General features: G+C 35.0%; 1 protein-coding gene across 3 annotated transcripts in view; it reads right to left on the bottom strand.

Moving 5' to 3' along the window:
- Positions 1 to 15,491, bottom strand: part of TAPT1 (transmembrane anterior posterior transformation 1) — a 49,498-nt gene that overhangs the window by 23,268 nt on the left and 10,739 nt on the right. Inside the window, exons 2-4 of one of the 3 annotated variants that reach the window (XM_053940827.1) lie at positions 12,834 to 12,900; positions 12,150 to 12,173; positions 3,214 to 3,376 (exon numbers count right to left, since the gene is read on the bottom strand). In XM_053940827.1, the coding sequence (XP_053796802.1) occupies positions 3,214 to 3,376; positions 12,150 to 12,173; positions 12,834 to 12,900 (254 nt within the window). The remainder of the gene's footprint in view (positions 1 to 3,213; positions 3,377 to 12,149; positions 12,174 to 12,833; positions 12,901 to 15,491) is intronic. The other 2 variants (XM_053940825.1, XM_053940826.1) reach the window with 2 other exon arrangements.

The following is a 15,491-nucleotide window of genomic DNA, read 5'->3' as shown; positions in this document are numbered from 1 at the left end:
AAGCGAAAATATGTTGAAAAAACAACAAACACCTGGAGTATAATCCAAAGAATATATACACAAATAGGAAAAAATCCTCTAGCAGTAATTCTAAAGATAGAAAACATATGGACAGCATTTTGAACTTGTAATTTAATACCACAGCATGAAAGGTCACGGGGAGTTCCACCAGTTCCCAAAATTTCATCAGCAGCAAACAAATAAAACTGAAAATCATTACACGGAAGAACATTTTTTTCTGCCTATACACTGCAGTTTAGTAATTTTAAAACCAAGCTGCACAGGAAAACAAAACCAGAACTTCAAAAATTAAACTTGGCACATGTCTGGCTAAAAAAAAAGCTATCTCTCATTGCTTTCTAATTCAATAAAAAAAAAAGCTATCTCTCATTGCTTTCTAATTCAACCAACTGGAAACAGTTAAAGATTAAAAAACTGATTATCTCTATTTAAGACAGACTAGGAATATTTTCTCTTAGTCTCTTTCTTTAAAATAACGATTTTGGACATGTTTAATCAACATGTAGCAGTACAGAACCAGGTGCACAATGTCCCTGCAAATATTGATCCTACTAGATAGGAAATAAGTTCTTGGGACAACACAAACCTAGACTTCAGATAATTTCCTGACTTTTGAAATTAAATAGTTCTCAAGATAAAGATACTGAAGTGAGGAAAGTCGTAGTTCTTTCTGACACTATTACTGAATGAAGTTTCCTAAAATAGGAAAATTGAATTAAAACAAAGTTTTACAGGATGCCTCAAGTAAATGTACAATGTGCTGCGCTCTAAGAATCACCTATGAAATAAAATGAACAAAGCCATGAGCTGATGAATTATCATAAACCTGAAGCTCCCAACCCCATCAGTTTGAGAGATATTTACAGTGGCATTGTTTTCGGCTTTTAGATTTTGTAAATTGAGATTGTCTGCATTATTTGGTTCCTGCTCATTGTGATGACCCATTGAGTAATTACACCTGGTGTAGTAACACCAGCTACAGAAACTTAAGAGTTTGGTAAGTTTTTGTCCACAATATTGTGAGGGTTTTAATAGATAAAATGGTGGCTTTGCTTTCCTTTCTATATAAGCAGTCCTTCGTTCTTTGCTGAAAGGATAGAAAATATTAAAACCCACCACACAATATTGTTGCTTGCTTTTCCAAATATGACTTACCTAAACCCTAAATGCCGGCTCCAGGCTCCAGCAGAATTCCATGGTGAGTGCTGTCACCAGCGTAACGCACACTGGGGCTTCAAAAGGAGCAGGAGCCGGTGGGTCTGAATCTAAAAAAGAAAAGTGTCATTTAAGCCAAATGTGCTGAATGCTCCCCTTAGCCTGTCAGTTGGGAGCATTCAGCACATAATTTGAAGATTTTGCATTCCTCGTATCAGTCCAGGACAATACTCCCTGGACTTGCCAACAGCCGAAAACATTAGGACATTGTAAACATCTCTGTTGCTCGGTGATTTACTAGACTAAAAAGATCTTCCTTATTTTGAAAACTCGGGAAAATATGTAAAGCATATTGCTTAAAAAAGAGCATATTAAAAATTCTTTAAAAAGAATTGCTTGCATCAGTAGCAAAGACTTTTAATAAAAGTAGTCTAAGCAAGCCAATATTCAAACTGTTGAAAGCTGACTAGCAACCAAGTCTTTCAGTGGGATACCACGAACATTTTCTGCCAATGTTGCTGCAACCTGTCATGGTAAAAAAGCCCCTTAAAAACACACACTCTGCTTGGCATGCTGGGTTTCATGAGACACCATTAAAATTAAATACTGTTTCCAAATTCAAAGTCTAATGTAATTTTTCTAATAACCATGAGTAGTAACAAACTTCCCCCTTTCCTAAAACAAAAAAACTCACGCAGCACTTTTCTTAGTTAAAACACACGATTTTGGTTCTGTCAAACACAGCAAAGTAATTGAATTCGTCATTCCAAACGGAATGGCACACGGATTTCAATTCACAGCAAACATTGCAGTATGGCTTCAAATTATGTGGTAAGCACATAAAGCTGAGAAAGTACACCACTAAGTGATTTGAAGTAGTCTTGAAATAAAGAGAAAATAGTATTTTAAGCACATGGATTTATTTAGTAAGTGATAATCTCTCATCAATTATGGAACTATATATGGACAAGTATTTCCCCACACAACTGAAATCTAGATAGTAACTCAGTGCCAATTTAATATTTGTACATATTTTCCAGCAAATGTAAAATCAAAAGCAACAAAAACCCTATGAATAAACAACTGGAGCGGCTTGTATGATATTTATTTTGCTTATTATAATAAAGTTTGTTCCTTATGCAATATGTTCATATTTTATTAGGAAAGAACAAATGCCTTCAGACAAAATATTCAGATTTTGGAGAAATGTATCCCTGTTTCAGCAGTCTTCAAACAAAGGTACGACATATGTTCAAACAAGGATTAATATATCATTCAGGAATCCCAGAACCCTAGCATAATAACTTTTGTGTACAAAGCTCTGATTGAGTCTGTTTAAGAGGCTGTATTCCTACTATGTCTATATTTGCAGGATGGAGATAAGATTGTGCCCATGAAAACATTATTTACTTTGTGAACCACTGATCACAGAAGTACAATTAAAAATTTTATACTTTACATTAATAGCAGAAGAGAAATTGTTTTTCTTGACAGAATTTCTCTTTATCTTACCTCCCAAAAGAGAATTTGTTTTTCTACATTCATTCATTCACCTTAAAGGCTTGTGTCTGCTAGCCAAGACTGAGGTAAAGCTGTAACATGTGTCCTTGCATACAATGAAAGCTATATTTCCATAAGGATGTATTTAAACCCAAATTCCATGTTTTCTATCATCTTCCTCCTCTGCTCTCTCTCAGGATCTTATCATTATTTCAAATCAACAGTTTCTACTTTCCTGGCAAGTTCAAAATCTCATTCATTACCTGGCATTTCATAAGACACTTCTTTTATTTCCATTTCTCAAGTTTCTTGCTATGAAATTGATTAAGATAAGCTCCACAAATTAGGCATTATGAAACAGTACCTAAAATCTTATTGTTCACAAACCTGTCTCACTGCATCTGCGCTTCTTATCTTAGGTATGAGCTGATTTGTGACAATACCAGATGCGCCACATTCTAAGTAAATACTGGAACATAAAATATTTTAGACAGTCTGACAAAAGCATGCTTCATATTTTGATGTCAACATTCTTACCTCAAGCATGTTATAGATGATGTAGAGCTTTATGACAGACTGTCCCCTTATCAGATGATACATCATAGAGTAGTCAACATAGTGCATCATGAAGTAGCAGATGACCAATATAACTCCTTTGAGCATGTCACATACCTGAGCAGGTTGTAGCAAACGTCTGTCACTGAAACACAAAGGGCAAAAAGTTCCACTAAATGTCATATACCCACAAAATACAGATGTTACAAAATGAATATGAATTTACAGAAGCTGTTCATCATGGATATATTTTAATGTAGTTTATTATGCCTCCTCCCCTGCCCCTCACTCCAACACCACGACTATGACACACATTTATAGATCACACTCACAAACAAACAGGATCACAGTTTCTTACTAGCCACATCCCTGTAATTAAAACACTATATTTGTTAAGAGTTCCCACTTTTTAATAACCTTCTGTATGCATGCCCTTTGTTTCTAATTTACCTTCCCACTTCCACACAATTCTATGATTTTGACTTCCTCAGGTACAAAAATTGTATTCATTATGATCAAAAAGATATGAAGCAGTCATCTTCAATTTCAGTACAATGAACCAGATGCTGAGGGAACAGGTTGTAAATTCTGTATCTTCATTTAGCTCTAAGCTCTGCAGCAGTAAATGCAAACAATTTGACATCAGAGCTGGAGGTTGATTGTGAACCAAATGCTGAAGTTTTCCATGAGTAACCCAGGAGACTAAAGGAATCATTACACAATTTCTTCCTAGTAAAACTACAGGAAGAAAATATCTTTATCTCAATTGCCACAATAGTATACATAAGCATAGTGAAATTGCAAGGTCGTATTCACTTGTCTATTTATTTAGTTTAGTATTAATGGGAGGCAAAGCAGTTAAAAAGCCTTTGAATTATATCAAAAGGTTGAGAATTAAATATAAAGAAGGAGGAAATAATTTCTATTAAATATATTTAATTGTTTAAATACACTGAAATGCTTTTACAGAAATTAATGTTTCACAGAGTCGCAAGCAATTAGCAGAATTCAAGTCATGAATTTTCAGCTTCTGCATTCTTAAATCAGTAGGTCATCCAGTGAATAGGCAATGTTCCCATGAACAGATAACACATTTAGAAAAAAAATTAAGAGTTATCTTGTAAAAATGTATGCCATTTGTAAAAAACATCCAAACAGTTACTTATGACCTCTGGAGTAGTTCTACAGACCCTGCAGAGAAGTCTAAAATCCCTGCTACCTCACTCATTCTATTTAAATCACACCTGGAGTGTTATTATATGGGTTTCTTTGCTGTCTTCCATTCAAAAGAAAATTGCCCTGAAAAGAACATTCATGCATTATATCACTCCTGGAACCACACAATGACATTCCACAAAGGGCATATAGGTCATGCTCTTGCTGGGAGTATGAGCAAGAAAGTTCCCAGAACTCTCAGATTTACAGTATTGCACTTTGAACAGAGAGCAACTGCTCCTTTTATGATATAGTTTTTACTGCATAAACTGTATTAAAAACAATTACATTCTAAATAAAAGAATTCAACCTGTCCAGCATACCAGAACTGCTTCCATGGGCTTTCTCTCCCTAAGAGACATTTTCTTGCTTTCAGAAGTCCTCCAATAACAAACAATCTTCACACCATATCTTACATCAGCCTAAGTCCTTGACAAAATGCCTCAGTGAATTTTCTTCCTTTCCTCAGCCCCCAAACTGACATTTAACTGCAAACACCAATTGAAAAAATTAAAGAAAACTGAATGTGTACCTTTTGCTCACTGTCTAAAAAGCCTATGACTGTCTTTGCATGACACACAAAAAAAACGCACCCCCCCAACCTGTAAAATCACACTTTGAAAATTTACTGCCTTATTTAATTATATCTGACTTAAATTATTATAGTTATTAAAATATAATAGTATATATTGAAATATTTACAAGACTTAAACAAGCCCATGATTACGATTACTGTTCATATGCTGAGTAACAGCATATTCCTTTTTCTCCAATCTACTTCCATTTTGAAAGTGCATTCAGTCATTTCTGTACAAGTTTCCCAGCCAACACTTAAACTCTGAAACACAGACTGGGATACAGTCATAAAGGTACTATTATGCCACAACAGTAATGCCAGGCCTTAACACATGAAAAAGAGAATCTGAATTTATTACTCAGAATATCAGCATCTTCATTCTTCCAGCTAACAACTATCTTATCATTAGAGAAGTAGTGAGTACATGGTAGAGAAAACCTGATGAACAAAAGAGACACCCACTTGAAAATCTCATTCACAGTCTCTTAAAAGTTTGTTAAGGTACCAGTTTTAACAATAGGATGGTCTCTTACTGAAATGCACTAGTGAGTAGAATCTGTTTATGAAGCTTCTGAAGCAGTCCAGAAAGATTGTCTAAGGAAAATGCTTTCATGGCCACAAGCCAATACAGACTGAGAATATCACGTCAAAGGTTTTCTGGCTTACAAGTAGCATCAAAGACACTCAACCACCAGTCACAAGCTGCAGATGTTCTGTCATGGTAACTCCATCACTCTTCTGTTTGTGTTGATGTTCATCTGACTACACTCAAGTAAAATCAACTCAGGAGAAGCCAATGTAAATGCACACAGCAACCATGACAGGGGACTACAAATTCTGAGAAGAGACTACATAAAACCAGGAGCACAGCTGCTCTTCTAAAGGTGGTCTCAACTCTGAAAACTGTCTCAAGAGACTAACTCTGTATGAAGTTGCATACAAACTTGCAGCCTATAAAAGATTTTGACAATGTGCTGTGTACAGAACAAACTTGATTATCACTGAAATTCAATTCAAAAGCTGTCATAGTCAGATAAACTACTCTTGATTGCTGTGGCTTTACAGGAATTAAACTTTTGTAGAACAGATTCCATTCAAATAATATTTTTAGAGAATTTCAGAATGATTTAGGTTGGAAAAGGCCTTTCAGATAATCAAGTCCACCTGGTCACTTATCACTGCGAAGTCCATCATTAAACCATAGTCTATGCATCTTTTAAGTACCTCCAGGGATGGTGATTCCACCACTCCCCTGAGCAGCAGCCTGTTCCATTGTTTTACAATTATTTTGGTCAAGAAATTTTTCCTAATATCCAATCCAAACCTCCCCTGGCATAACTTGAAGTCCTCTTGTCCTACATCTCAAGAGGTGACTTGGTTTATTTTCTCAGTAGTCTGTCAGTATGTCTAGGGAAAAAATGCAATAAACAGTATTTTTCTGTCTGTTTCTGTCTGTTTTAATTAAAAATACAATCCATCAATGTTCTGTTCAAAGTTCTACATTACTTCTTGTGCTTCTCATTCACATGAGAAGCATAAACAACAGTAATGCTCTGACAAATTCAGAACAAGTGTCTTGGTTTGGGCTGGGACAGACTGCCTTTTATTTTTAGTAGCTGGTTTTTTGGATTTAGTGTAAGAATGATGATAACACATTGAATGTTTTAGTTGTTGCTAAGAAGTGTTTACCCTGAGTGAAGGATTTTTCAGTGTCTCTTGCTCTGCTAGTGAGGAGCTGCACAGAAGGCTGGCACAGAATATAGCCAGGACAGCATGTCCCAAACTGGCCAAAGGGATATTCCACACCACAGAGCATCACACCCAGTATATAAACTGGGAGAGTTACCCAGAATGGGTCTATCACTTTTCAGGGACTGGCTGGTGGACAACTCTGTTACTTGTTTCTCTTAGGGTTCTGTTAGATTCTCTCCTTCTCCTTTTCACTACTATTATTATTATCGTATTTTGTATTATTAGCATATTTTGTTTCAATTATTAAATTGTTCTTATCTCAACCCATGAGCTTTACCATAATTTTCAAATTCCCTTCCCCATGGGTGGAAGATGGAAGGAGTGAGTGAGTGTCTGCGTGGTACTTAGTTGCCAGCTGGGACTAAACCACAACATCTTAGTCACAAAAATATCCTCACAGTTTCAATTTCCTCAGTTTGATGATAGAAGAGCTGCCAGCATCTCAACCATCTACTCAGTACAAGGGATTACTACAAAGATTAACTACAGAAAACTGCTTTCTAGAAAGTAAGAAGATCCTAGTATTTAAAATATATTCCATTGTTCTTTCATTGTACACTAGAAAAGACCCTTACATATTGACTAAACAAGTAATCTACAGTGTACCACTAATGTCTACATGTTTCCAATTGAGAGAGATTAAACATGTCTCCTCCATAAATCCACAGAAGCATTGTTATTGAATCATCTTTTGCTCTGGTTAATAACATTTAAAAAAGGATTTTGAGGTGTAGTTCTGCATATAATATAGAAAAGGGACAATTATTTCCTACAAAGACAAGGAAATCAAGAAAATGGATTAGGTCTCATGATTTGTCACCTTTTGGTGAATACACAGGACTGCAAAGCCTGCAGGAATGAAATGATGTAGTCAGTGTTCGGTGAGATCTGACCATTGCAGTTTTAATACACAATCAGGCACACGGTTCAATCTATATTTGTCACAAATCATTCCTGTCCTTTGCATTAAGCTGTTTAATACATATAAACACACACAGGCTGATGCGATTTCATGCCTGTCATAGCATCCCAGCATTCTGCGTTCATTTTTCTCAATATGTGTTTTTACTTATTGTCTCCAGTAACCACTCAATGCCAACACTGAGAAGTACTTTCAGGACATCTTAAGCACTAACTAATCAGACCTTGTGGTTAATATCATAACCAAACTCATACTGCTGTAGTCATGCACATCATGAGTACTACAGAATCTCAAAGAAACAAAATTAAAAGCTCACATTGCAGAATCTCAAAGAAACAAAATTAAAAGCTCACATTGGTCAAGCTATGACAACTACAAAAAAGCCAAAAAACAAATAGGAAAAACATAAAATAGTGCTGGTAATTTCAATATCTCACTTGAAAGTAGGGACCCAAGTTTTAAGAATCAGACATTACTGAGCTGATGTGATAACGTACAACTTTAGAAACCATTGAATGGAGATATGAGAAGCTGAAACAGCTTAGCTCACTTCCAAACACTTCACATTTTTACAGCTGTGCATGAAGTATGACAGAACACAGACGGGAAGATTTCACAGGAAAACTACATATGGGTCTTTTTTCTCATGAGTGACAAAATGAGAACAATAATTAAAGAGCACTACAATGATACAGCTTCAGTCATTCTGGCAGCAATGTAACAAAGCAGTGGGCAGTAGAATTTTTCTGTAGAAAGCAGTTAGTCTTTTCCTTCAAAGCTATCCCAGGCATACAGTGATGCTGCACAACTGAGTTAAATATTAACATGTGCCTGGCTTTAGTGAACTCTGCTTTTGAAAGACAGTATCATGAGAGCCTTTGTCCAAGATATAGTTCCTCTAATATCCTACCAGATTCCAGAAATAATGTTACATGGTTTCAAAATTTAGCTGAATATAATTTACCTTGCAATTTTCACAACTTAAACTAGTAAATAAAAGGATCCAGAGCATCTGGACTGTCCTTCAAATGCACCTTATTGTGATACATGATTTATATCTTTCTACCGAATTATTTTCTGCCATTATTTGAGCAACCTGGTTTTGTATAATGTATTCCTGCCCGCGGCAGGGGGCTGGAACTGGTGATCTTTAAGGTCCCTTCCAACCAAAACCATTCAATGATTCTATGATCATCCCATTACTACTTCAAAGATTTTTTGTTTCAAGTTATGCCCTCTAAGATGCTCTTTACAGAATTGTACAAGTGGTTTCATTATGCTAAGTCTCAAGTTCCCACATTAGCTGTATAGCCTAGACTATCAAGGAATCAAATTTTAAAATTTCTTCAAACAGCCAAGTATCTTAATACTAAAGAGTAAGACTTATCCATTCTTTCTAATATCCACTATGTAAAATCTTGCTTTACTATCAAAATATTGCTTTACTATTACTAGCGCTGAATACACCAAAATGTTTAAACATGAGATGATCCTTCAATCTGCATAAATTCAGTGAAAATCCAAGCATTCCTTTACAGATAAACTCTCTCAGACTGTAATGCTAACCGGCAAATTATGACAATACAGAAAAAAAAACCACACAGAGACTTCACCATTCTACAGCATGCACTTAACAAAGATGTTCAAACTCCTCAGCCTTTGGGATATTTATCATTATATCTACTAATTGACAGAAAATCTCCACTGAAACAAAGCCTTCCTTCTCAAAATACCATAAACACAGAAATCCATACTGGAGGGGATATACAAGCTTATTATTCATTTTAACATAAAGTGATGTGCAAGACATACTACTATACCTCACTATTCCACCTCAGCATGCTTCTGTTTCAGCCCAGTCAGTTGTTAAAAAAGCAGAAGCATGCCACGCTCAATGCTTATCCTGCAGTATTTAAAGCAGCTGAAAGTCAAACTATGGCAAAATTTCCACAATGCACTGACTGACATCAACCAGGAACTGAGCAAATCAGTGTTACAGAAAAAACCTACTTTTTACAACACAATAAAAAACAAGGGTTAATACTCATGCTTCAAAATTTCCAATTTTTGGTTAGTCAACCATGAGACAAATTTAGAAAGTGTAAATCCAAGCCTTTCCTCTGTGTAGAAAACCATTGGATCTGTGTATGTCCTCTCCCTTCGGAAAGCTAAAAGCAAGCAAATTGCCTCACAAATAGTTAGAAGAATTACTTTGATATTCTATATAATTAAATTTAAATACTATCAAACTAGAATGTTACCAAATATACCGGCTACCCACAAACTTGGGTAAACAACAATTTTTTTTTCAAGATAACTTGTGGCACTTGTAAAAAATCCCCTCTGTTACAAAATCAAGTCAAACTTATATCACAATCTACATAAAACACCTACCCAATGAAGAAAAATCTAGTGTGAAAACCAGTGCTCATCTTAAGCAAACTCAAGTGAAAGTTTAAGGAACTAGTTGAACTAGTTATCTGTCTGTAATTTTCAAGGTATTTCTATTTAGCATCATAGTCAAAATGCCATGATCCACATTTTATGAAGTAGTAAGACTTCTGTCTCCATCTACAGGCTGAAAAGCATTAGGTTCCATCATCCACAGGGGCTATGACTAACAGGTGGTCACACTATTGATCCTTAATGTTTGCTACTGAACAGCATGATGTATTTCACAGTACTTCCTCTTTAATAAATTAAAGAAGCAAAGCATTGGTATCTACCCCACCAAACTAATTTTTGTTCCAACAGCAGTACAACTGAAGTTACTCAGCATCAAGTAGAGCGTTATTAAAAATAAATCACCAATATTTGTCTTTAATATGTTCAAAATCACAAGTAGCTAATGCACAAGACTGCTTAAGCAAGTGATTTCCAAGAAAACCAAGACTGGTGTGTCAGGTATTTTAATAAGATTTGCTTATTGAATTTAAAGTAGTTAAACCATTTGGAACATGAAATGCAACCTGAACAAAGAGAAATTTGTTCTTGCTATATAAAAGAAGTCTCACTACGGTTGTTTCTGGTATGCTTTTCATCAACTGACACTACAAAATGAACAATGCTTTCACTACATTGTGTAATCTGCAGACAAGTACACTTGTCTGAGTACTTAATTACTTTGGCATCCAACCCAAATGCACTCTGAATATATTATTTTAAACTTAACTGCACAGACTGTCACATGATATCATATGATTATTTTTGTCTTACAGGCCTCCTGGTGCTCCTCAATTCTTCAATAATCTGATTACATATGGTTTTCCAATCATCTTTTAGAGTTGTTTGGGTTTTGATTTTTTTTTTTTTTTTTTTTAATCAACAGGCATTCAATATTTTTTCTTGTTTATTGATATAATTCACTAGATTTTAATTGGTTCCTTTAGTTTAGACTATTTGGTCTCATCCAAATAATTCAGACTACTCTAAACAATTACTCCTATGAAGTCATCACATACAAAATTTCCAATACTGATGTCATATATACAGCAATTTAAAGATATGAATACAGTCATTGTAAAAATGTTTTAGATTGATATTTTCATCTTAATAACAAACACATATGTATATTTTAAAGTTTTTTTGTAAGAGTAATATTTCTATAAATGCTGACACTTAAAATATCCTTTTTATTTGGGTTTATTGTTCAGCTAATAATGCACTGAAGAAGTCTTTTAGCATGTTACCAGTTTAACCATGTATTTTACAGCAAACCTCTTCTAACTGTACTATGCTATTATGTATTATCAATGCTAACATTTTCAAAAAGGCAACCATTGAGGTTTATATTAATATATTTCAGTTGTTGATATGGTGGTCTAGTTAAAGTTTTGTTTAGGTATCTTTGCTTTCTCCATTTTACATCAAAGATATTTGCACGGAAACTGAACAACGGTGTTTTGTTTTATGTGTAGTTTTTACCTAACTCTCAATTCTTCAATATATCCTTCATAAAAGAACTGTGGTGTCATAAATTTCCAATTTTACATTAAGCACTAACAAAAAATATTACATTAACACATAAGGGTATATTTTCCTGTTAGCATAAGTAAAGATGTAAGGGAAAATAAAATCCAAGTGAGGTTGTCTGAAGGGTATACTTGCCCACATAAGTACACACTAAAATTTTTTTAAACGGACTATGTGATCTACTGGAAATATTTTCCTACAATAATGCTCAAGTTTAGCTTCAGGAAAAGAAGCTATTTTGAGGAAATCTAATTTCCAGTTTGAGATTTTAAGAAGTGGTACACCATACAGTATGCAGGACTTCACTGATGTAAAATTGTGATTATACAGACTGATAAGAAAAATATGTCCCAAATGTGGAATTCTAAGAAACTGAGAGCCAAGCTTGCCAAGATTAGGTGGCATTGCATTTCTCAAACAAAAGCCTCTACATGCACACAATACAGCACGAGACCATGCTAAGAATGAAACAAAACCAACCTTGCTGTTAGGCCCCGATGAGAGCTGTCTCAAAACAAAAAAAAACAAAAAAAAACAAAACGAGGTTTCAAATAAGTGACAACTAGAATAAGCTTTCGTTAAGCTTTTATTTTTTTAAATAACAGAATGAAATATAACTGAGGATAGTTAACATATGCTAGAGTGCTGTATTTTATTATGCATTGAATTATCTATAAGTCTAATATTAAGACACCTGGCAATGAACTTTCTGAACTTCCTAAGATTGAGGTTAAGCATTACAAAAAAAACCTGCTTTAAGTACACACAAAAATATAGCTATGAACCTGAGTGAAGCATAGAAGACACCTCAAAAAGCTTAAGGCACTATAAACTGAAGTACAGCAGGGGCTATAGCTTTTCCAAGATACCATTTTTTAAACTGGGCCAAATTGGTCTACAGTCTCTATGTGAAAAATGCTTTAAATCTAAGATAACTTATTTTCACAATGATGTAAAGTTACATAAAAAAAGACACCTACCACATATAGCACTGAATCAATTTCATGTGTTTGTTATTAAAACTAAGTGTTGGTTTCTCTTTTGAGGTATGTTGGTTAATTTAGCTATACCACTCATTTGTAACCAGCCTTTTTACTGATTACCTGTAGGTGTGTGAATCTGGCTGAGAGCACAGAAGGAAAAAGAAAATCAGGATTTACTCACCAAAGAGGAATCCCTGTGACACCACATTCCATCCTATAAAGGAAGTGAAAGTGCTCTTCCCTTCGGTCTGATTTACAAGAAAGAAAGAAAGAGAAGGTTGTAATGTTGCTACACTATGCACTGTTATGGAGAGGAGAAAGGAGTACTTGACCTGAGAGTATACTAAAAAAAAAACCGAATGCATCTTCCTTTTTTGGTTGGTAGAAAGCTACACATTTTGGTGGGCAAGATGCACAACTTCTAAATGAACTCCAGGTGACAACAGGAAATTTATGGATTTCATAGCTAAATTCCTCAGAGAAAAAAAAAAAAAAAGGCTTGGGAGTAAGTGTATAACAGAGGTTCAAATTTATTTAATAGCCTGATTATATGAACAAATAATGTCCACAAGAAGAATGCCACTGTATTTGTTTGTTTTATTCTTCCAGATATGCTTTATTTCAATAGTTTCTTTCTTGGAATAACACTGTTCTATGTATTTCCTACTGAAAAACATGAATCTGTGAATTCACAGGAGGCCAATGGGAATTTTAAGATGTACATACAATATAGTTGAAGTTATTCATGTTATTGCTGACAAGACCTAAATTCACTTATTTCAGAGAGCAAAGTAAAAGAAAAATACAGAACAGGTATTTATCATCTATCTATATCTACTTCCACATGGAAGAATTCACAGAATAGTCTGAGTTGGAAGGGACCCACAAGGATCATTAAGCCCAACTCTTAAGTAAATAGCCTGCGCAGGGATTGGACCCACAGCTGTGGTGTCAGTGGCACCGTGCTCTAGTTCCTGGTGGGATTCAGCTCCGGTCTGAGGCACTGGAGGAGCTGGGGCATGTGAGGGGTGGTGGGTGCTGCTCACACAAAGCAGGATTTTTTTGGGATTCCATCATCCAGGTGATGCCCTCATCCCTGGACCCACTCCTGGCAGTAGGGGGTGGGGAACCACAGCACATGAGGTGTGTGTGAGAGGTCTCTTGTAAAGGTTTTGTCAATCTATCTTTACATGTAAGAAAATACATAATCTGCTCCTGTATTTTCTTGAGAAAACTAGAATTTGGAGAAAAACCCTTACTTTCCCTCACAAATCCTTTCTTGCTTTGGGGAGATGATGGAAAATGCCTTCAAACATAATTAAATTGGGAATCTTATCAGAGTTTCACTAACATGCAATTTTAGCTTTCATATTAGGGAGCTTTACAAATAATACAGAAGAGCTTTTCCACATTCCCGTATCACCTTTTATTGACATGCAACATATTTTCAAGAAAAATAAGTTAGCTCTATGAAAGAGCTTCAAAACAGGCAGCAGTATTAATCTACCCAGAATCTCTGGGTCTGAGGTATTGATAAAAAGAATTGTCTGAATTGTAAAATGAAACTGTACCTTTCAACTTTGGGTAGAGTTAGTGTTAGGAGCCTGTCACCAAGGACTCTAATTCAAACAGAACTCCACCAGGTCCACTTCTCTGTCTACCTTGGCATATACTTCGCTGGAACAATGAACCTTTTATATTGTCAAAGAATGTTTAATAAAGTGAGAATAGCCTACAAGATTCAAAGATAATAATTTAGGAATGTTCTTTTCTTGTCTCAAAAGAAAATACAGTAGAGCTGTTTTTTTTCTAATTTCAAAAGATGTAATTTAATTTTGTAAAGTGCTTGTTAAATTTTTAAAAGCACCCTGCCACTTATAGACTAATGAAGCTGGACCTGACAAAACTACCACCATGCGATGATTCGGCCTTTGCCGGTTTGATCTCAGTAATTAAACAAAAACAATTAAACACTCAATGATAGAATCTTGGATTCTTCTGACTGAACTTCTTGAAGTTTTTAAAAAGATTGATTTGTCAGGACTAATATAGCTCTGACAAAAAGGACCAATATAGCTCTGACAAGAACTAAATTTGCTCAAAGGAAAGATCAAATGATGAAGGAAGACAGAAGTCAAATTGAAGTGCTTACACTGTCTAGGCAGAAAAAGGAAATTATTTTCTTTAAGATACATTACTCTTTGTTTCCTTTCAGAACTCTGTAAAATGAATTATTACAACATGTGAAAGAGGCTATAAACCACTTCCCCTGTATTTAAGCACTTTGCATAATATATCATAGACAGGAATTAGCCCATTTATATGGAATGTGGTTTTATTGTTTTAATAAAAATAATGGGTAATATAATCTTTCCCTACACTGAAAAGAGAAGATAGAATTATGAGGAAATAAATAAACTGAAGAGTAAACTGGAAGAGAAACAGAACACTCACTGCTCAATTACATCACTGAGATGTTGAGAGAAAAGTCAAGATGAAGGGAGGAGCACTTTTATTTACTACACAGAATGGAATATGATGTGGCAGGTTCAAGCAACAACTAGTCAACATTTATTTGATATTTGCAAGGAAGAGCAAGCCAGAAGATAAACAGCCACCTGCTTTGTAAGTACCTTTTGTAATTGCAAATGTGCTTTACCTATTCAACTCTATTTTGTTACAAATATATAAAAATGTATTTCCTGAGCTGGAAGAAAATCACCAATATTTTTTGCTGCAACAAATAAAACCAGCATAACTACAAAAAACAAGAAAACCCCCAAAAATTCAAAGTGCAGGCTCTGAATACTGGGAAATAAGAATTATTACATCTGAAGAA

Source organism: Vidua chalybeata, chromosome 4 (assembly GCF_026979565.1).
Source record: "Vidua chalybeata isolate OUT-0048 chromosome 4, bVidCha1 merged haplotype, whole genome shotgun sequence".
Lineage (NCBI taxonomy): Eukaryota > Metazoa > Chordata > Aves > Passeriformes > Viduidae > Vidua > Vidua chalybeata.
Note: the sequence above shows the minus strand (reverse complement) of the source record. Positions and strands in the feature narration are given on the sequence as shown.